This window comes from Endocarpon pusillum (assembly GCF_000464535.1).
Source record: "Endocarpon pusillum Z07020 unplaced genomic scaffold scaffold2623, whole genome shotgun sequence".
Lineage (NCBI taxonomy): Eukaryota > Fungi > Ascomycota > Eurotiomycetes > Verrucariales > Verrucariaceae > Endocarpon > Endocarpon pusillum.
In genome coordinates this window covers 83,926-105,950 of record NW_006916217.1, presented here as the reverse complement: position 1 = coordinate 105,950, position 22,025 = coordinate 83,926, and the positions used below count along the sequence as shown (strand labels likewise).

Below are 22,025 nucleotides of genomic sequence, written 5' to 3'. Positions count from 1 at the left end.
CCGTACGCTGTTTGCTACCATCCTCTAACAGATAGCTCCTCAAACACACATCTTCATCAATTCTGATCACTCTGTGCCACCGTAAACAGGGCCTGCTCAGCGAGTTGGCTAGTTAAAATTGTCACGTGAGTACTATATGTCCAGGAATCATTTGCCAAGCCTTGGCATAACCCTGACAAAATTTTCCTTTAATTTTCTTGTCAGCTCTCATTATTGGAAAGTATGTTTGAACCACTCCGGCCCATAGGAACCATTTCATCATCGACTTTTCACTTTTCCTCTTTATCTCGGTGTATTTTGTCGCATAACTTGCTAGCAACACTTGGAATGGCTGCTTTGCGGCCTTCAATGTGCCGGCAGTTAAAGTTAGTCGCGTGGTAATACGGCGAGCTATCCGATCACAGGACGTCCTCTGGACATGGTCTCTCGGTACACTGGTGATTATCGTCGACGTCTTGGATAATCGCCTGACATCGTTCTGCAAGCTGAAGCATTTTTGTATCAGTCCTTTGCCCAATCCTTTCGTGAACGATTGACTATCCAGCAGAACCCAGACCAGGCAAACTACTGGACCAGAGGTAAGGAGCATTGACAGATCTCTCTAATAGCCACCCAAGTCTTCCTTCCTTGCATGATTAAACCTTTTCCACATTCGCAGTTTCCACGCTAGCCGTCGCCTTAGAACCTATTTTAGACGAGCTGTGAGCGTCGAATAACGCCTTTCTTGGATGTATGAATACTATTGGACCTGTATATTTCAACACTGGCCTTTACATCTTGGGAACATATACTGATTGACTTTTCAACATCTAGGGCAGTGATTATGCCATCTCCGATCAAGCCGTGGCGCAGCTACTTGCGCGACAGCCACGGTGTTAGTCGTGTTCGACCATATCCTGTCCGTCTTGATCCTTGTACGTTATCTCAAAGCTTGGTCCGAGTCCCGCTGATCCCATATAACGCACAGTCAACTCCGAAGAGCGCGAGAGTGTTCCATGTTTCAAAGAGTATTGGATGGCCTGTCTACATTGTCACTTCGAAAAAGCATCAACAAGCATCCTAGGAGTGAAGAGTCCGTTTCAGGCCCGATATACGACTAGCTCTTCAAACGCGCGCACCACATGTCAAGCATTGCGCCGAATTCTTACTCTAGAGGATTACTTTTGAATTTCAAATCGCTAGTGGCTCCAAAGTCCCGTGGAACGTTGAAACATTTGCATGTTTGCCTGATGTTGTTCCTAATCAATCTGGTCATTATACCCTTTTACTGGAGACGCCGCAGACATCTGATGCCCCATCTGGACTGACTGGTCTTGATCTCTACTGTGGTCAAACTCATGGATAGCAGAAGAACGACTCTGCCTGGACAGGCCTTCCGGTGCGCCTCAAGACCTATGAACAACAGCATCATTCGGGCATAGTCAAACTCCAAGCGAAGCGTGAATGTCTCGGTAAATGAGGCAAAATACTCCATCTCTATATGCTATGTAACTTGAAAGATGTCCGCGTTCACAGCTGTGTTGTCGTAACCGTTCCCGAACCGCCCCCTGATCCGCAGGCTATGGAAGATCTTGTCTACGATCACATCATGGACTCCACTCTAATACTCTTGCTGGGCACAATGATGTCTGTGGAAGGCCAGACAGCGTACCAAGCTCCTATCCGCTGAATGCCGAAAGCCGCTGAGTGGGCATACAAGGCTCGGCGGTCAATTGCTGGGCTGCCATCCCCCGTAGGTTATGGAGCGAATAGAGTAGGCTCTTGCTGTCAATTCGTTTGTAGAGAAAACCCTGCCACCCTACTATCAAGTACCATGTCAGATATTTCAAACAGTTTTCGATAGCTGCAGAATCATCATCAAGAACGAAGCTGGCAAATTCGAATGTGACAATAACTTTGTCTGGTGCATAACGACACAATACCCGACCGTCTGGCATTTCGTTCAAGCTTGGCTATTGCTGACTTGCCCTGAGGAGGCAAAGAATGTCAGCAAAAAGGGCTATCCAATTTTTTGGAGAAACCATGCAAGCAGAAGACTTGTACCGCTTTGGCATTAGTTCAGTACAATTCAGCCTCCGCCAGAGCTTGCTGTTCATGTCTCGGCGTGCATCGCCTGCGGTGTGCGCGGCGCCGCTCTGTCCAAGGTCCAAAACGCGGTCGACTTTCTGGGATGCTCGATGTACATAATAGCGCTGTCTCATATTCGTGTCTGCGAGAACCAAAGACTGCTAGGCGGCAAAAAGGTCATGACCTCAACTGGTATGCAAAAGTGAGTGACAACGCCGATGATGGGGAGAACCCTGCAGAGAAGGCAGCAAGAGAGAGGAGGGAAGAAATCAGACGAGTGAAAGAAACTGAAGAGGATGCCGCAGACAGCTAGGGTAGAGGTAAGGATCACATGACCACAAGATGCAATAAGTATCAACAGCAGCGGCAAACACCGCCGAATACAGCGTTGTATACCCTGGAATCCAGAGTTATGCTGGCGATTTTTGCACGAACTTCTACCAGAGCCGAACCTCGGTTTCGCTACTATGTATGGAGAATCCGTCGTATCTTCTTCTCGGTTTTCCCGTAGGGCTCTGTACACCTTTCTACTTCAACGAAATCTTTTCTCTTAAAGGCCTGAGTAGACTTCTAGTGCTATCTAGGATAGAACGACGTGTTGCTCCATCAGAGTGCAGCACGGTCAACAGCCATGTGTTAAATGGGATTATGATTTCCCATAGCAACGCAAGTCATCGACCAAAGAAAAGCCTTTGCCACATTCCTTCCAGGGTCTTCAACAATGTTGCAAAGCTCTCACTCTCTAATTGGTGACACATCCATGTTTCGAGAGCTGCTTCTCGTTCATCTTGAGGTAGGTCTGCCCATTGCGCAATTTCCGGCGACTTGGCGAAGTTTGGATCGTTCATCAGTGCCATCATAGCATCGCTGGTAACAAGGTGGGTTTTCCTTTGCGCCCCTACGTTTGATGAGATATCGGCCAACGCTTGTCTTTCGGAGGATCCGAGCACACCCCTATCGCTGGGTCCCATAGGTAATTCATCGGCTGGCTTTTGTGCTGATAGAGGTAATCCGCCATTTTCTTGAAAATCATAATCTTGGACAGTATTCACATCCAATGCCCTAGGCAACGCAGGAGTTGTTCCAAGGCTGCTGTCACCTAAACTTCTACTTCCACTTCCTGTCGCTGCTCTTGGTAAATCACTCACTGGCATTAAAACTCCGCTACTAGGAGGCGCAATAGCCCCCAGATCCGGACGGACTCCGGTGGCAATGCGTTTGGATGGAGGCGTAGTCGAATTTCCACAGTTTTCTAGGGCAGCATTTCGCTTAGATCTCTGTAGTCGTTGACGTTCGTCGACGCGAGCCAATAGATCCTGAGTGTCAATATTGGTGTACTGAGGTGCGGCCAGGTCTTGTTCGGGCTGTTCCGCATGACCTTTACCTCTGGCAATGGCTTTGTTACATCCCATGGTGTCCGAAGCCTGCCTTAATTCGTCTTTGGTGGTGAGCTCCAGGGGTGCCGAAATCTTCGTACTCTCGGTATCAGTGCAATTAATGCCAGCTTGCTTTTGAGATAGCCTTTGTGAGCGACGAAGAATGTCTTTGGCGCTAGGAACCGGTGAATCATTTTCAGGTACAGCAGGGTTTCTGCATGAGCGTGACCCAGAAGCAGAATCTCTTGTTGCTCGGCTCGTTCTCGTAGCACCTTTCGCACCAGGTTGTCTAGGTGTGCCTGATGATACGTGATCAGTACATTACATGAGTTGAGCAGTTGGGTCCAGACCAGACGTATTTGCACTGTCAGAACTGCCAGCCTTTGCACTAGAACTTGTTTGGTCACTCCTCATGATATTCCTACTGGCTTCCGACGTGGCTCTTGGTATTTTGAAGGGCAGTTCACGCTTAGGCGGCAGCATCTGCGATATTCGTTGAGACTCCAAAGTAGGCGCTGTTGAGGGCCTGGACGCTATCGATCCATGGCCTAGCTGCGAGCAGCTATTTCGGCTACTGAGTGCCGTACTAGTACCTGCTGTGATCGGATCTGATGCAAATGGCAGGGTGGAGTTCCTTGGAGCTTCACCCTGAGCGGTGCTGCTTTTCTCGTGCTGGTTATGGACAGTGTTTGAGATTGCTGATGATAAACTCGATCTTGGGAAGTACTGAGAAACTGCGGGCTTCTCCGAATAAGCCGGGCCTCTACTGATATCATAAGTCGATGTAGGATCCTTGGAGACTGCTGCCCCAGATTTCCAATTGGTGCTCGAAGATGTAGACGGCCTGCTTGATGATTGCCTTGTTAAATCGAGGCTGGGCACCAAAGTGCTCTCATCAGAATCGGCTGTGGAAGAAGCGGACTTCGGAGTCTCCATTGACTGACAGACCCTAGTAACAGGAACAACAACAGAAGAAGCGCTAAAGGGACGGACCATGGGCGGCTGTGCTGCCAGTGCTCCTGCTTGCGTGAAGGGACATCCTGCTTGAGAAAATAGGGCTAAGGCCTTGTAGAAGTCAGATGCTAGCCTGAACTTCATTTGAAAGCGTCGAATCTGGAGCGTTGTCAGTATCATAGAGCACCACTGAGAGCGTGAGGCTATAGATTGACCTGGCCATATTGCAAGGGAAACCGAACAGCTATGCAAGGCTCTTGGATGATGACCGTGACTGTTGGGAATTTTGATGGTGGTGACAGTGTCTTCATCTCGTGTGCAGCGTTCACAGCCTCACGACCCAGAGCTTTGAGATCGAGATCCTCCTAGAGAGACGACGCGTTTGATTAAGCAGTACATCTCTCACCGTTGGAGTGGCCATCTACCTACCAAGACTTCAGGCTCGGCAAGAACCTTGAATTGGCTCTTCTCATCCACTTTACCGCTATAGTCTGACACCGCCACAGTCTCGAAGACCGCATATAGATGTCCTTTGTCAGGGATGTGTGTCCATGGAATAGGCTTTACCAGTTCTCCAGATACAGTTGCGAAGGAAAATTTGGACAGAGGAAAAGTAGAGGGTCCTATTACAGGATGCTGCGATAACAGCTTGGAAGACATGAAAGCGTATGACTGAACGCGAATACCCGAGACCAAAGGAAACTTTCAAACCAAGGACAAGCTCAGATGATGAGTAGATACTGGAGCATTGTAGAATGCTGTCTTAGCTTTCTCCATTACATAGTGAAAAGCCGCCATTCAAGGGTAGAGGGGTTAAGAATAGAATAGTCAGCGTCGTGGATGGCCTGATACAAATGGATAATGCAGTTAAGTTCCAAGGAGTCTGCCTTGTAACATAGGAACGGGATACAATCACAGTCTTGACCCTTGTGCAGGAACTGCTCTAACTATTACTAGGGCTAGTTAGTAGCACGCACCTCACTGCCAAGGCCGGCAGACGGCCACCCATTGAACTTGACTGTCGATGCGCTTTGACCTATAGTTCACTCGTTCAAAGTGAATCAACGCGCACTGATCGCTGCCAAAACTTTGTCACATTAATACTGTCCACACGCATTACGTCTTGGGGCTATTCAAGTCATCCCAAAACGTTCATCAACGCCCTAACGGGTTCTTACAAGGGCAGTATGAGCAAGCTAAACCTGTATTCGTGACATATCAGCTGCGGCAGGGAGGGCTACCAATTGGCAGAACCATGGCCCCCCCACCAAGAACAGAGGAGGAAGCCTTCTTGGACCAGCTGGCTACCTTCCATGAGGCACGAGGGTGAGTAGCGATTCCTTTCAAAACCTTGGTTGCACTGCGCAAACTGCTGATTTGCTGCCAGTACTGCTTTTGATCGCGAGCCAAAAGTATCAGGCAGACCCGTCAAGCTCCTCGAACTGTACAAGACCGTGCTTCGGGAAGGCGGCTACGATGTACTGTCAGCAGAACGGATGCGATGGCGGCAGCTGGCGAAAGAATTTGGCCTAGGGCACCACCATGAAGCGGCAATGACCTTCCAGCTGAAGACGATATACTACAAATACTTGACGTGAGCATGACAGTCTGGTCTACAGAAGCCCACCGACTTTAGCGTTATACCTGACTGAGAGATTAGGGCGTATGAGATCAAATATCATTGGGGGGAAGAACCTCCACCACCTGAGATCCTCGAGAATCTCACAGCGAAAGGGGGCGACGTACGGAAGCGAACCTTGGACAACTTTAACGTCCCTGGCTCTAGAGAAACGGGATTGCTTGTCGATGGAGTTGAATCTGCAGAAGATGAGCAGAAAACCCCAAGAACAAAAAGCACAATAGAAGCAGAAGAGGCAGGCAGCGGAGGCAGATACCCAACAAGTAAGAAGAATCCAGGCCACCATAGAAGAAGGCATGCTTGGTTTTACACACAATTCTGTTCCTCAAGAGAAAGAGACTTGCCCGTTCCCCGTCATAAAACTCGCACTCCAGCGCTTGCAACACTCTTCATGTTTCTTATCTGCTAGTTCTCTCAACTCTGTCTTAAAGCTTATCTGACACTCATACCAGGGCAGCTGAGGCAAGACCCCAAGCGCACGCAGCTCTTTCAACCAGACCTAGGGTCTACAAGAAGGATGTTTTCTAGAGCGACGAACTCGCCGCAAGCGTCACCCACCCCTCAGCAGCATCAACAAAGCTCCTCTATAGATCCTCGAAATACAAATTTCACTCTCGACAAGTATCAGCCCAGACAGCCCATGGCAATGGCCCTGAGGCCAGTGGTGACACCAGGTAATAACGCAGAAATCTTCCGTCAAAGAGTAGCTGCTGCAAGAGCAAATGCTTTTCCAAAATCTGCTCTTGAACCTCAGCAGGCCCTCAAGCACGTTCCTGGTGGTAGGTAAAACCCTGGTTTGGAAAAGGCACTGTTGACTTTTGCAGTGGTCATGAGAGGTCCAAATATTTACATACGTTGTCTTTACGGTCTGCGTTCAGAGATTCGCGAGGAACAAGAATTTGCTTTGCATCATCTCGTGAAGGTCTCCTTCGAGCGAGGAGACAAGTACAAGTTCGAGGGCTTTCCGCAGCTTGCAGAGTCACTTCTGGAAAAGGCTCTCGAAATTAGCACTCTCATCCATGGCATCAAATGGACAGTCTCCTACGAGGAGGATGCAGGCCTTCAGGATGGAGACGTATTGAACGGCTCTTTCGGCACTGAGGGCCTGTACGAGCGAGTACAGAATCTACCGGTTCTCGCAGACACAGACTTCCTCGAGCCTGCAGAATTTTCTCATAAGCTGGTGAAGTTGAATGAGGCAGCTTTGGTCATCCGTAACATGCTTATGCTTGAAGAGAATGCTTTTTTCCTGTCGAAATTCTCCCTTCTACGCGACTTCTTGATCATCGCAATCAACCTTCCCCAACAAGAACGACTGGTTGAATACCGCCAGTATGTGCTAGACATTGCTGAGCAGATTACCAAATTCTGGGAACTTGAGTCAACCTCTCCTATTTACCTGTCTTTGCTAAAGAACTTGACCTCCGAAGACAGAGGAGTCGTCTTGTCTTCAGCTCGTGCTATAGCCCGTATAGGCATGGAAAGCCCAAGACCAAATCGACTGACGAACATCCCCTTACCGACTATCCGAACGTTGGCCTCGTACCTCCTGCTCGATTCTGACGACGAAATAATGCTTGCATCCCTTGACCTTCTCTACCAATATACCGCTCTGCCAGAAAACATGACCTTGATGCTCACATCCGAATCTACTGTCCTACGCCACATTATCCCACGACTGGTAAGCCTTCTCCTTCACAACGCGCAAGCACAAGAGGTCAAACTTAAAGTCAAAGAGGGGCAAAGAATGGCCCCAAGCACCATCATTCCTGTCGTTCCTGATGAGCTCTACAACCAGTTACTCTTACATCTGGAGCCTGATCGCTCTACTAAATGGCTCCGATGCTGTTTCGAGGAAGCCCCAAACGAAGACATCACACAGATCGCTATCTGGCAGGCCTACCAAGGGCGATTCCAAAGTAACGGGCCAATTCCGGCTGCAGACTTCATAAAGAACGTCTCTGTCACTTTCAGCACAGCGCAGGCTCAGGTGATCAATGGTACAAATCCACGCTTCATCATCAAAGGTATTCGGCCAAGAAGAGTCCTTGTCAATACCAAGGGAGAGCCGTTGCACCAATGTCTGTGGCAGGTTGCCGCGCAAAGTGGAAATGAGCAATCCGCGCAGAGTTCTGCAGGATTTCAATCTTGCGGCTTATGGCACTCTTCTTCAAAAGATCTTTGGAAACATATGGTGAAAGACCACCTTTCCATACCGCTGATGGGCGATGGCAAATTCGATGCTACGGCCCAAGGATCTTATCAGTGCAGATGGCTTGGGTGCACAAAATATGCAACCACAATCGAGACGAGTGCTCGCGTAGCCGGACTACATGTACGTCTCCATGTGAATAACTCATCCAAGGCTACGGACCTTGATACGGCAGCGGGCAAGTTCAACGACATGATCCAGGATGATGAGTTTGTCCGTCACCCATACGTCACGACTCTGCAAGATGAAAAGAACACGCCCACGGGCATTCCATACATGGCAGTGCTTGTGTTGAAGAACTTGGCCCGTCATATCATTCGTCAGCAACAGAATAGCCAACTTGGAGAAATCTTGGTGGTAGAAGACCTCTTTGGCGAAGTCAAAGAACAATTGTGGCATAACTTCATTTTGCACAAGACTCTGAGGTACGAGCTTGACCATCTTATGTCGATGTTGTACAAGGCGAATGGTGAACGAGGCAGCAACTTGGATCATCCTCGAGTTAGCGATGGTGGTATTTCTTGAGCATAGCAAGCATGCTGACACAAGCCTTCATGTCGCGTTTGATATGTGGTGCTAGGAACGTCAGGGTTCCTTGACATACGAAGTTGCAGAATCCTGTCGACGAGTTTGGGTTTCTAGCATGGAGTTTTGGTGCAAGCATGTGCTGCATGACAGCACTCTTCAGCTGGCCAGATAAGGTGCTTCCTCATGGTCCAAAATGATTCTGGTCACTTTCTTCAACTTCTCAGATGTGTTATGTATGGGGTTAGAGGGCTCCTGGTTTTTGAAATCGGCAGATGCCTCAATGTACTACTAAGCTCTCGATATGATACGAGAGGTTTCTTTGAGACAGCCGAGTCCAGCTGAAAGATAGACGATCAGCGAACTGAGTTTGTTCCTATTGGAAGTCAACCACTACACATCATTCTACGAGGGATCATTCTTCAGGCGGTTAGGGTTGGCACTTATTTCCACTTATTCAAATTGGTTAGTAGTAGCTGCAGTAGAGGAGGCCTCCGGGCCAGTATATCCCGTGAAAAGCAGCCAGCCGATAAGCGATCACCTTGGCAACATCTGACTGTTATGACCCACTACACAAGTGTAAGAAACCCTTAGCACGCGCCGTAAGACCACAATTTCGACAATATTATTGACTTTACCACAACCTGGCTGCCTATTCTTACCAGCATACCGGCAGATCCACAACATGTACTCCGTACGTAGTGAGTGCACTTGGGACACCTTTCTAGCTGCGTGCGCGTGGATCAACCCAACCTCCTTTTGATGCAAACACGTGTACAAGGCCCAGTCTCCCAGGAGACCCGAATACGAGCCTGGGAACCTCGTACCACTCAATCCTGGTCATACCAGAAGGATTTTGTCGCGTGCATACGAGTGGTGTAGTTAGTTGAAAATCACAAGGTGGCGGACGGGCATTGCTCTCTGATTGCCTGATACAGTACTAACGCATTAGTTTCCGTCCAATTTACCACTTAACGCGTCAAATTTTCAACACGCGTCAATCAATCCTCTATCTTCAACAACGCCCTGCACAATGCCTCGAGCCCCGTTAGCTGAAATAACCGGTAACCGTGTTCGGAATCAAGAGCTCTCTCCATATCAACGAGGCTCAATCCAAACGGCGGCTCAATTAGGGTGCTCACAGCGTCAAACTGCGGAGCTATTAAATTTACCTCAATCAACTATTCAATACACCCTTTCTATTAATGGTTACAGAAATGAAGGCACCACTCAACCCTGATCAGGCCGCCCAAGGATTTATTCTTCTATTAATACTCGAGATATCCTAAGCTTTGTACGAGCAAATCCACAGGCCACGTACGCTGAAATCAACGAAAATCTTCACTTATCCCTCTCCCATGATACCATCAGCAGAATTCTCCACCGAGCCGGCGTAAAGAACTGGAGAGCAAAGAAAAGGCTATTTCTGAAACCTGAAAATGCGCAGAATCGATATCAGTGGGCTATAGCTCATTACAGCTGGCGGTTGAAGTGGAATACCATCATCTTTTCTGATGAATGCTCTGTGGAAAGAGGCAAAGGAGCCCAACGGCAATGGGTCTTTCGTACGCCCTCAGAAAAGTGGAAAAAGGATATGATTCAGCTGTATAAGGCAAAGAAAGACATCTCAATCATGATATGGGGTGCTATTTAGAAGGGAGGAAGGTCAAATCTGATTATTCTAAACTGAGATAAGGAAGCAAAGAAAAAAGGATATACCGCAAATTCTATTCTTGAAGCTCTTGAAGATCAGATTGAAATCTGTTGGGAACCTGGACGTACCTTTTAAATAGATAATGCCAGAGTCCATACAGCAAAAAAAGTCAAGGATTTCTTTGAAGAGCGCTCAATTCCGCTGCTTGATTGGGCTCCCTATTCTCCGGATATGAACCCAATTGAGCATCTCTGGAAAAAGCTAACTCCCTATTCTCCGGATATAAACCCAATTGAGCATCTCTGGAAAAAGCTAAAAGAAGTCATTTGTAGTACTCACCCGGAGCTAAATGACATGGGCCAGAGAGAGGAGGATATATTAGCTCTCTGCAGAGCTATTGTACAGGGCTGGGAGGCTATTCCTCAAGGGTGGATTGACAATCTAATTGATAGCATGCCAGCGAGGATCAGAACGCTGAGAAGGGCCAAGGGTTGGCATACTAAGTATTAGAATCAAGAGGCCTAATCAGGAAATTAGCGTGTGTTGAATCTGCAGGTTTTGACGAGCATTTTGAGCTATTTTTCATAGAAATCCGATCATTCCTGGCCTTGCAGTAGTAATTTGTGTGGTGGTGGTCGGAAAGGTGGGTGGGGTACGATTTTGTCAAGTGGACGGAGACTTTTGCGTAGTGACTGTACTACTATCTTCCGGACTTTGAGTGGACGGAGACTTTTGCGTAGTGACTGTACTACTATCTTCCGGACTTTGGCAAGCTATTTCTCCGGTTGACTTAGTTATAGGGTAAACTCTCACAACTTACTAGTTCTGTTGTAACCAAGGTTTGACGAGTACTCCGTACCGCTCTTCTCTTTGCTGCCGTCGAGTCCTTCATCAATATCATTCTATCTCTGCGCTTTTACAAAGACCTGCTCTCTGAGCAAACACCGTACTCCAACATCGCTTCACTGATCAAATATCATGGGCAACATAGCCCATTTTAACATCGTCTGTGCGGCGTCAGAATTCGATCGAGTGCTTGCCTTCTATCTAGCTGCCTTGAAACCGTTGGGCTATAAAGAGATGAAGCGCCCTGTTGAGAACTTTGTGGGGTTGGGCAATGGCTATATTGCAGACTTCTGGATTGGGGCCAAAAAGGGATGCGAAAAGATCAGCATTGAGGACAGGAAGCAGATTGGTTGTCATTTTGCCTTCTGGGGAAAAGGTTAGTAACGTTTGATCTATGTCATATGCTGAGAATCGATGACGGTGGAAGAGTCGGGCGGCTAAAGAAATTCTTCCTTTATCATTCCTTTGGTACCCACCACATATGTTTTCTCCTGCTGCTCTCCTGCTGCTCTTCTGCTGCTCTTCTGCTGCTCTTCTGCTGCTCTTCTGCTGCTCTACTTGAAATGAGATACGAGACCACCTTCCCTCGCTTATACGCTGCTTGGGTCATCAAGATCCAATGGAAGCCAATCTGATGTATGAGCTCGCTAGACTTCACAGCGGTACATGCTTTCCATGCCGCTGGCCTCAAAGCGGGCGGAACGGACAATGGCAAGGCTGGATATCGACCGAAATATTCAAAACTCTACTATGGAGCGTTCATCATTGATCCGTTGGGCAACAACGTCGAAGTCATGTGCATATATCCGCCATGGATGCAATGGTGGTGGTGGAGGAGTTGGCTTCCTGGTGGGAAGGTGTTGGAACCTGAGAACAGGAAGGAGGATTGATACAGAAAATGCATGACGTCTGGGAGCAACCTGCTCTATCTAGATCTGTATGCGTCAAAGGTGGTTGGGTAGATATTAGGAGTCTCTTTGTATCCTCAATTCTGACACATTTTCCCCAATGACTTATGACTAAGCGCATGTCCTCAATCAAGCAATCTCTCTACCTTGACCATATTTATTCGTAACTACCTGTTAATTATTGATGATGCCGATGATCTGTCAAACCCGCAGTAGATCATCCAATAGGAGCCTTTAAGCAGAAAGGCACAATCCAATCGTCCGTCGTACCCGCTAATCGGCTACACCTACGTAGTGAGTTCTCAACCTTCTCATCCCATGTATGCAAAGCTTCGTTGACCCCCTACCAATACTGCAAACCCTCTCTCCTCAATCAAACCACCCAACCAGTCTTCTCTGTCCTGTTGACACCAATCAAGAGACACCAATCAAAGAATGTCCATCGCAAAACTCATATCCAGCCGCACACATGTCATCCCCGGCCGCCTTAAGGTCTCGGAACTATTTTTCGACGTCCCCCTCGACCACTCCCTCCCCGACAGCAGTAGAACCCTCCGCATCTTCGGCCGCAGCGTCGAGCGGGTAGAGAAGCCTGCTGCGCCTCCAGCAGAAGGGGAGGGCGGAAAGCCCAAGCAGTTGCCGTATTTTGTGTATCTGCAGGGCGGCCCGGGGTTTGGCTGTGCGCCGCCGCAGGATTATGGCTTTACGGGTTTGGTGCTGGATCGGGGGTTTAAGGTACGCTTTTACTTTTCGACACTGTCTTCCCCACTCCGGGCGTTTGGTTTTCTTGCGGCAGGATTACGGTGGGGGCCTTTTCTCTTGCGGTTCGTTGTTCTATCTTTCTGGGTTGGGATTTGAGAGTGTTTATTCTGCTACGTGTCGGAACGGGGGAGAGTGTAGAACTATAAAAGAGAATCCGATCGATGGCTTTGATGTGTCCTTTCTTGGAGATTTGTCTTGCGATGCTGGAGATTGAAAGACACTGGGCAGAATCTGCGCCTGAGCCTACATTTTGCATCTATGTCAAACGAGAGACTCCGCACAACTCACTTATGCCGGCCATTGGTTGGCTAATATGAGATTCAGATGCTCTTCCTCGATCAGAGGGGGATGGGTCTCTCAACGCCAGTCACGGCCCGCACACTAGCCATACAAGGCGACAGCAAGGTGCAAGTAGACTATCTGAAGCTCTTTCGAGCTGATACGGCAGTCAAGGACTTGGAGGCAATTCGGAAATGCCTCACAGCTGACTACCCAGAAGAGAAGAAAAAATGGTCTATTGTAGGCCAGTCATATGGAGGTTTCGTCGCTACCACGTATTTGAGCCAAGCACCAGAAGGACTGCGTGAGGTCTTCACCTTAGGTGGTCTGCCACCAGTGAACCAGAAAGATCCAGATGAGGTATACAAAAGATTGCATCGTAAGGTTCAGGAGAGAAATGCAAAGTACTACGAGAAGTACCCCGAGGACGTGGAGGCTGTGAAAAGAATCGCTCGCCACTTGGATCATAAAGACCAACCAGTAATGTTTGCTGATGGCGGAGAACTCTCACTTATGCGGTTCTTGTCCATGGGTATCAGCTTCGGGTTTCACGGTGGTTTAGACACCGTCCATGATATTGTTCTAAGAACGGTCAATGATTTGGAAACTTTTGGTTTTCTGACGAAACCGACTCTAGTCAGGATTGAAGCGACCGGTGGCTTCGAAGATCATGTGCTTTATGCCATTATGCATGAGTCCATCTACTGCCAAAGAGGTGGCAAATCGGATTGGAGTGCCAGTAGGATCTTATCTAAGCACAAAACTAGTACCAATGCGCCTCTGGAATTTATAGGGGAAATGGTGTTGCGGGATCATTTCTCTGTATACCCAGAGCTCAAAGTGCTCACGGAGGTCGCAGATGCTCTGGCCAATATTGATGACTGGCCTGATTTGTACGATGTTGACCGATTGAAGCAGAACGAGGTCCCTGTGTACAGTGCAACTTATGTCGAGGACATGTACGTGGACTTCGGGTTCGCGCAAGAGACCGCCAGGACCATCAAAGGAGCAAAGACCTTTGTTACCAACATGATGTACCACGATGCATTGCGGAGCCGGACAGAGGAGGTCTTCAAGAATCTTTTCGCGCTGAGAGATGACTCGGTCGACTAAGTAGTAACAAATTGGACAGTCAACGACGCCGGCCTGCTCCGCTTTCTGCTCCTCGCTCGGCAATGCTGATAACCTCGCCAATGCCTGCCTCTTCCTGCTCATCTTCGAGAGCCCGAATTTCTTCTCTGCAGTCCCACCATCGTTCTTCCGCCTGCTCAAAAGCCTTCTTTCTCAGCTCCTTGACAGACGAGTCGTGCCCCACGCCTAAGCCACTATTTTTCATGTTGTATAGCAGCAGCGACTGCCAATCGTTTGAGGTTCTTGCAAAGAACTCTCGGAGATTTTCAAATGGTCGTGGAAATGGCCTAGGATCATCTTCTGCACTGGTCTCCTCTTCAACCTCTATAGCGAGCATGGACTCTCGGGACGGCATGGAGATTTCTGTGGGCGCAGTCGAGGCTGCGTCAATCGACATAGTGTCATCATCATCTCCGTCTTCACTAGAGCTTGGGCCATCATCTTCATCTTCGCTGTCTTGCTCATCCTCTATCTTTGTGGCCCAGTTATCTGGTTCGCGGAAGAAAACCTCTCGCACGCCGTCTAACTTGACAAGGTCGATGCTGTACATATCATTAAAGGTGAACTCCTGATCACCTCTTTCGAACGTGCCTCCGAAGATGAACAAAGTATCGTCTTGTACCGTCAACTGTGCATTGAAGCGACGGCGCGGAAGCTCAAAGCGGACTATTGCTTCCTTCGGCGGCGCAACTTCATCTTGAGGAGCTCGGTCGACCTCCATCTCGATGCTTTCCGTGACTGCAATAGAACCTCTGGTCTCTAAAGCGGCAAGATTTCGGAGCAACTCCTCTTCATCAGCCTTGCCCCTGTCTCGAGCACGGTTCGATGTTGTTTGCTGTCTTTTAGATGTCGTCTTCGGCCGTCTCAAGGTCAGGGGAAAGAAGCGGTTCCGGTCAGAATTCCAGGCAAATAACGCATCAAAAAATTCACTCTCTATGCCTTCTTCACTTTCCTCAACATCGTGAACACCACCGAAAAGGATACCTCGGCCTTTGTGATATGCCATCGTCGCTCCCGCTCGAGCTGGGTTAGGTGGATTTGCCGGCTTCTTTCTCCTCTCCCATCGTATGGAAGGGCCTGTGTCCACGACGTTATCTGAGTCTGATATGGCGATCCGCAGGAACCATGTATCTTGATGGATTACTGGTTTGAGGATGTTACGTTGCGGACCACTAGCTTTACCCTGTCTTCCAGGTGCCGACGTGGTTTTAATACGAGAGTATCCGCCATAGAGAACGGCACCCTTGTCATGTGGAAGGAAAGAGAAAGAAGAACGAGGATCGGGCTTTTGCGAGGCTGGAGCTAATTTCAATTCATGCCAGATGTATTTCTGGCAATCATAGATCCAAAGGTCCTGCAAGTACTTGGTCTGTTGAGAAGTATCCTGAAAACCACCGAATAGAGCAACGAAATTCTTGAAATATGTCATTCTGTGTCCACTTCGAGCTGAAGGCCCCTGCTTCTTGCTCTCGATCCTACTCCACTCTCTCGATGCAGGGTCAAGATGCCAGAAATCGTTGTAATGATGAAATGTGCCTTGCTTTGGCGAGGAAAATTCGCCACCAAATAAATAGATTCCGCCTCCATTTCCTCCACGACACCAAGCATGACCACTTCGTGGCAGAGGACTGTTCGGACTCTTCACTTGACGCCATTCGCCCCGGTCGATCAGATAGACAAAAAGGTCATTGAAGAACTGTGCCGTCGTACCATCGTAGTACTCACCTCCAAACAGAAAGAGTTCGTTTCGATTAGAGGGTGAAGCTAATATGGTACTTGATGAGCGAGGAGAAGGAGGCTCACATAGCTCCTCGGTTACCTTCAGAAACTTGGCCTGTTCTTCAGCGTAAGCGGCCAGTACCGCATCTATGTCCACATCTTCTGCGTCGCTGTCATCATCTCGATTGGCGTCTTTCAGCTTAGCCTTCTTTTCTCCTTTGGCGGCCTTCTTGCTTTGTTTTGCTAGTGTGCGAGCCTGCTTCTCTGCCGTCTTCGTCTTCTTCCCCTTTGCCATGCCGCTGAGAGAGGCTTACCTTAGGGGCGGTCTAGACTATCAGGGTGGTAGCTTCATTCCTCGGCGAGGTGTGGCCTCGTCGATTGGTATTTACACAATGTAGTCTTCACAGACTAACTCCAGGCCTATTGAATCAACGACTATTGCTATCCAGCACTTGTGATAATACCTCATACTCATACACTGGCACAGAGAGGTCTGAATGCCAAGATATATGTAATGCCAAGAAGCTCCACGTGGGGTCGTGAAAACGACGCGTTCGTGTACTAATATGTGTGCATATGACACTGCTTGACACGCCAAAACTCCATATGGAGCCAACGTTGGATGCCCAAGGTCTGAAAGAAATGCTATGGTGGATAGCTTGATTCTTCAAAGCCTCAACTAAAACAATCATGTTCACCGCGATGTGTTGCACCAATGACCAAACATAACCTCAAGGACCATTTGACTTGGCTCCTTCGCAGTTCACCAATTATCCCACCTCTCCACCACGTTTGTACCCTTCTCGATGACCGAAACGATATTCCTACCCCTCACATTGTTCAAGATGGCACCGCCCTTCCAAAGCAGCCTGTAGCTTGCCCATCGACAGCCTTGATCTCCTTGGACACAGAACGACCCGGGCGTCAGTGCAACGAGAATGATAATTCGACCGCCTCCATAGAAGAGATGGCCAGACTTCAGCTTGCGCCTACAACAGTAAAGCAACCTCGAATGCTATCAAGCGCCCAGAAAGCACAAGGAAGGACACCGAGGCATCTGCCCACACCAACAAAGACACGATCTGCCGTTGATGTTGAGACCTCCCCAATAAAGCACTCTTTCGAGCGTAGATCCGCAGCCTCCAATCATGGAACACGTGCTCAAAATAACCACAAAAGTACAAATACACCATATAAAGACAGTGTTTTCGACGACTACGATCCTGTTATTGATATTGACGAGATAGATTTGACCGAAATTCTGGAAGAACATACTTCTTCATCTGCTACAATTGAAGCATTTGGGGAGCCAAGGAGGCTTTGGAGAGAAGACTCCGCATCTCGTGTGGAGCCGTTGCAGAAAAGGGGCAAAAAGCGTACCAGTGATGAGTACAAAGCAGATCTCCTATCGCCAAGTCCCCAACGCAAATTTGACAAGCGAGGGAGAAGTGAACTTCCAGCTATAGGATCAAATGAGCACGGAGTGGAGGCAAAAAGATTACATGATGCTCATATAGTGTCTGGCACAAGGCCTGATCCCACGACTCAATCACCAGCCCTCCTCAAGGGTAATCTGGCACGGTTCCCAAACCACAATTCCATCCAACACTCTTTGGACGAAGAGCATGAAATAACCGAGACGACCATTCGAACAGAAACACGGAGGTCTCGGTCATCCGTTGGCGTGCCATCACTACAACAGCGCAAGACCGATCCTGGAGCAGAAATGGCTGTTATGCTAGCTTCTTCTCGACGAACTTCGCCTAGGAAGTTGCCGCGGAACCACACTGTTCAAGGTCATCCTATGAAGATCATCAAAGAATCTGAAAATGAGGGTACCAGGCAAGGAGCAATCAAGGACGAGGGTTACCCATATCCAGCTCAGAATCTGAGCCATCAACGTGAATCAGATGTAGCCATCATCATTCCTTCAAGCTCCCCAGTCAAACCGGAGCGGCCACAGAGCTCGAGTCAGGCAAAACTCAGCGATCCATCGGACAACCCTGGTCCACGCGCTCTCAAGACGGAGGCTGCATCCCCAATACATAGCTTGCCAACCTTGTTCATATCACCAAGGTCACCCAACAAGCTCAAAACCGAACCCGCCCATGTCAATAGCTCAAATCAGATCCCATCTACGAATCAGGCCATGAATAATGGCCAAATCCGACAATTCCTTGCCATGTCCCATTCGACTGTTGACGATCTTCTAGCCCAGCTCAGATCAGCTAAGAAGAAGATTCATGAGGTTCGCGTCGCGCAAATGATGGAAGACGAGGGAGTTTCGGCAGAAGTCGAAGACCAAGTCAAGAACATAAAGCATATCGTTAAAGCTGTAGAAGATGTGATGGCGCTGAAAACCTCGCATGTGATGAAATCTGCGCGGAAGGAAGAAATCAAAAAAAGGTTGCTGAGCCTTATGGATTTAGACCTTGATGAGCAACAGGACGACGAAATATCTGTCCTTCGGAAAGAGGTCCTGACTGTGAACCAGGATCTCAGAACGATTGAGCTTGGCATTTCTGATTGTCTTAATATTTCGGATGTGTGGAATCGCCTCCAGTCTCACGGCACCCATAAATGCCAGGGAACGAAGGCTCTAGTTCCAGATCAAGGCCCGACGCCGCAAGAGGTGTTGATTGCCTCAACCCAAATGCATCGTTCAACACCTGGAATAGTACAAAGACAGCATAGCCCTCATCCAGATTGTTCTCTGAGTTCCGAATCTGTCTGGCAAACTCCTGCTACCACGATGCAGTCATCGCGAAATAAGGGCCCTTTGGTTCAGAGTACAACTGCAGCTCGAAAAAGTGCTCTCACTGGTTTGCGCCATGAATATCAGAAATCAAGGCAACATTTTCCTTCGGAAGAAGTAATGTCTGTGCATGGCGCACTTGGGAGGCAGGGTAATCGATTTGCTATGACGAACAGCCCACGACAGACAGCCGCCGAGGCTGATGAATTCCCGTTCGAAGAATTTAATGATGATACCGACTTCAGCCGGCGGATGGGAAGTCCGTCTATGCCAGTCTCTCTTGCAGAGGACTTTGACCACGAAGGCGACGATGAAGATCTGTTTGATGCTGCCGAGGAGTTTGAGCAGGGATTTCCTGTCTCAAATCCAAGCCCTCATCGTCGAGGCACAGCGCGGGCGGCGCTGCAAGAGACGAATGGCAATGTACAGCGGCAGCGACTCCCTCCTAAGGAGACTCAAGCTAGCACTAAACAGCCGCAAATGCAATACCCATGGTCAAAAGCAGTCAAAACAGCTCTGAGAGATCGTTTTCACTTGCACGGCTTTCGTCATAACCAGCTCGAAGCAATCAATGCCACGTTGGGAGCTAAGGATACTTTCGTTCTCATGCCCACTGGAGGCGGTAAATCTTTGTGCTACCAGCTTCCAGCAGTCGTCCAAATTGGGCGCACTCGAGGTGTTACTGTTGTGATTTCGCCTTTACTGAGTCTAATGCAGGATCAGGTAGACGCTTTGCGGAACAAAGGAATTCAAGCTTGTCTGATCAATAGTGAGGTGACGAGCGACCACCGTAGGTTTGTGTTTCAAGCCTTGAAAGGACCAGATGTGGAGAAGTATATTCAGATCCTCTACATCACCCCAGAGATGATCAATAAAAGTGGGGCTCTAACTGACATCTTCCACAACCTCCATAAACGAGACAGGCTTGCTCGTATTGTTATTGACGAAGCACATTGCGTCAGCCAATGGGGCCATGATTTCAGGCCTGATTACAAAGCTTTAGGAGATGTTCGCAGGCAATTTCCTGGTGTTCCGGTCATCGCATTGACAGCAACAGCAACAGAGAACGTCAAGGTTGATGTGATCCATAACCTTGGAATGGAAGGTTGTGAAGTCTTCACGCAAAGCTTCAACCGGCCTAATCTCACCTATGAGGTCAAAGTCAAGGGAAAGGCGAAAGACGCTCTGGATGACATCGCCAAAACAATCAACACGTTGCATAAAGGTCAATCGGGTATTGTCTACTGCTTGTCACGCAAGAATTGTGAAAAGATTGCGGAACAATTGAGCAAGGAATATGGAATCAAGGCTCAATTCTACCACGCCGGCATGGAGGTGCAGGACAAACAAGAAGTCCAGAAGCGGTGGCAGGCTGGTCAATGTAACGTCATCGTGGCAACTATTGCTTTTGGTATGGGTATCGACAAACCAGATGTTCGATTTGTCATCCATCATACCATTCCGAAGAGTCTTGAGGGATATTATCAGGAGACTGGACGAGCTGGGCGTGACGGTAAGCGGAGTGCATGCTATCTATATTATGGATATGGAGACACAGCGTCGCTGAAGCGCATGATCAAGGACGGCGAAGGCAGCTGGGAGCAAAAAGAGCGGCAAATGCAGATGTTACGGGTGGTTGTCCAGTTTTGCGAAAACCGGAGCGATTGCAGAAGAGTGCAGGTTCTTGCATACTTCAATGAGTACTTTGACCGGGAGAAATGCAACGGCGGCTGCGATAATTGCAGCTCAGAATCCACCTTCGAAAGTCAAGATTTCACTGACTATGCAAGACTAGCCATCAAACTTGTGCGCCGGGTACAAAAGCAGAACGTCACTTTGTTGCATTGTGTGGATGTATTCCGTGGTAGCAAGAGCAAGAAGATTGCCGAGCTTGAACACGATCAGCTTGATGAATACGGTCTTGGTTCTGAACTTGAAAGAGGGGTTGCTGAACGCCTCTTTCATCGATTGCTCAGCGAGGATGCCCTTGAAGAGATTAACCGCGTCAACAAATCAGGATTCGCAAATCAGTACATCAAGCTTGGGCGGAATTCGAACGACTTCTCGACAGGTCGCCGGCGGGTCAACATCCAGATTCGTGTCTCTCCAAAAGGGAAGACCAAGAGCCGAAATGTCCAGAAGTCGTCAAGTAAGAAGCCAGGCACTGGTGTCAAAGCGGCTGAGGATGACCAGTACCCGGCATCAACCTTCGTGTCTTCTCCTCTGCAAACCATATCAAGACGTCGTCTCGTTCGGAAAGCCAATCTGAAAGTGTTAGCCGGAGACTCCAGTGAAGGAGAGGATGAGGTCCCCGGTTTTGAACCTGTACGGGATCGAGGTGCTCCGTCAACGGACAAAGAACGGCACCTTGGGCCACCAATCACAGACGATGAAAAGCTCGCTCGACTAAACCCAACCCATCGCCATGTTCTAGACGACTTTATGGGTAATGCCAAAAAGGAGAGCAGTGCGATCATGCTACAGAAGGGACTTCGGAACCAGCCATTCCCTGACAGTATTCTCCGGGAAATGGCAATCAATTTTCCATTGACCAGGGAAGATATGTTAGAGATCAACGGGATTGAGGTAGACAAAGTGGAGCGATATGGTACGCGATTCTTGAAGCTGATCGTGGATGCCCATAACACCTACGAGGCTCTGATGCGAGCACAAGAGGACACCTTCGATGACCCTAACCACAGAAACGTCGTCGAGATTAGCGATGATGATCAGGAAGTTGAACTTGAACTTGAAGATTCTGACGACCATGAGTTTTCCGACGAGGAAACGAGTCAGTACTTCCAGCTAGCTCCCGATGTGGCTGCTTTCAATGCTCAGAGTAAGGGATCATCTGGTGCGTAAAGTGGTCTTTTAGCTGATTCTTGGTAGTGTCCCAGATTCAAACCGTCCCGCATGCCTCATCGAAACGTGTGGGTTCAGCTTCGCAAAAGCAAAACGCCCGAGCTCCCAGAAGCGGCTCAGCCAGCTTTCGAGGGGGGCGAGGTCGAAGAGGAGGTTTCAATGGAGCAAGAAAATGGAGCGACAAGTCAGGTGCAAGTGGTGTGAGGAAGAAAAGGGGATCCAGCAACCGGACAAGTAATGGAAGTTCCAACAGCGGAGCACTGTTTGGGTCGAAGACAGGTCGCAGCAGTAAGAGTGGTGCCAGCACTCCTGCTGTTCGGAGCATTGGTCTTATGC

At 48.7% G+C, this 22,025-nt stretch overlaps 6 protein-coding genes across 6 annotated transcripts; 4 read left to right on the top strand and 2 right to left on the bottom strand.

Annotated features, from left to right (window-relative positions):
• Nucleotides 1–2,738: 2,738 nt before the first annotated feature.
• EPUS_07713 (uncharacterized protein) lies at nt 2,739–5,057 on the bottom strand (the record flags this gene model as incomplete). The annotated part of the gene is made up of 4 exons (XM_007803689.1): nt 2,739–3,742; nt 3,794–4,556; nt 4,613–4,762; nt 4,827–5,057. The coding sequence occupies 4 exons, from the start codon at nt 5,055–5,057 to the stop codon at nt 2,739–2,741; spliced, it is 2,148 nt and encodes a 715-aa protein (XP_007801880.1).
• Nucleotides 5,058–5,652: 595 nt separating this feature from the next.
• EPUS_07712 (uncharacterized protein) lies at nt 5,653–8,773 on the top strand (the record flags this gene model as incomplete). The annotated part of the gene is made up of 5 exons (XM_007803688.1): nt 5,653–5,723; nt 5,785–5,991; nt 6,058–6,299; nt 6,489–6,815; nt 6,861–8,773. 5 exons carry the CDS (start codon nt 5,653–5,655, stop codon nt 8,771–8,773), a joined length of 2,760 nt encoding a protein of 919 aa, XP_007801879.1.
• Nucleotides 8,774–11,405: 2,632 nt separating this feature from the next.
• On the top strand, nt 11,406–12,163 carry EPUS_07711 (uncharacterized protein; the record flags this gene model as incomplete). The annotated part of the gene is made up of 2 exons (XM_007803687.1): nt 11,406–11,649; nt 11,925–12,163. 2 exons carry the CDS (start codon nt 11,406–11,408, stop codon nt 12,161–12,163), a joined length of 483 nt encoding a protein of 160 aa, XP_007801878.1.
• Nucleotides 12,164–12,616: 453 nt separating this feature from the next.
• EPUS_07710 (uncharacterized protein) lies at nt 12,617–14,322 on the top strand (the record flags this gene model as incomplete). Its single annotated transcript, XM_007803686.1, has 3 exons — nt 12,617–12,916; nt 13,268–14,256; nt 14,286–14,322. The coding sequence occupies 3 exons, from the start codon at nt 12,617–12,619 to the stop codon at nt 14,320–14,322; spliced, it is 1,326 nt and encodes a 441-aa protein (XP_007801877.1).
• Nucleotides 14,323–14,354: 32 nt separating this feature from the next.
• Nucleotides 14,355–16,367, bottom strand: EPUS_07709 (uncharacterized protein; the record flags this gene model as incomplete). Its single annotated transcript, XM_007803685.1, has 1 exon — nt 14,355–16,367. The coding sequence occupies one exon, from the start codon at nt 16,365–16,367 to the stop codon at nt 14,355–14,357; it is 2,013 nt and encodes a 670-aa protein (XP_007801876.1).
• A 420-nt stretch (nt 16,368–16,787) lies between these two features.
• EPUS_07708 (uncharacterized protein) lies at nt 16,788–21,927 on the top strand (the record flags this gene model as incomplete). The annotated part of the gene is made up of 2 exons (XM_007803684.1): nt 16,788–21,681; nt 21,725–21,927. 2 exons carry the CDS (start codon nt 16,788–16,790, stop codon nt 21,925–21,927), a joined length of 5,097 nt encoding a protein of 1,698 aa, XP_007801875.1.
• Nucleotides 21,928–22,025: the final 98 nt, after the last annotated feature.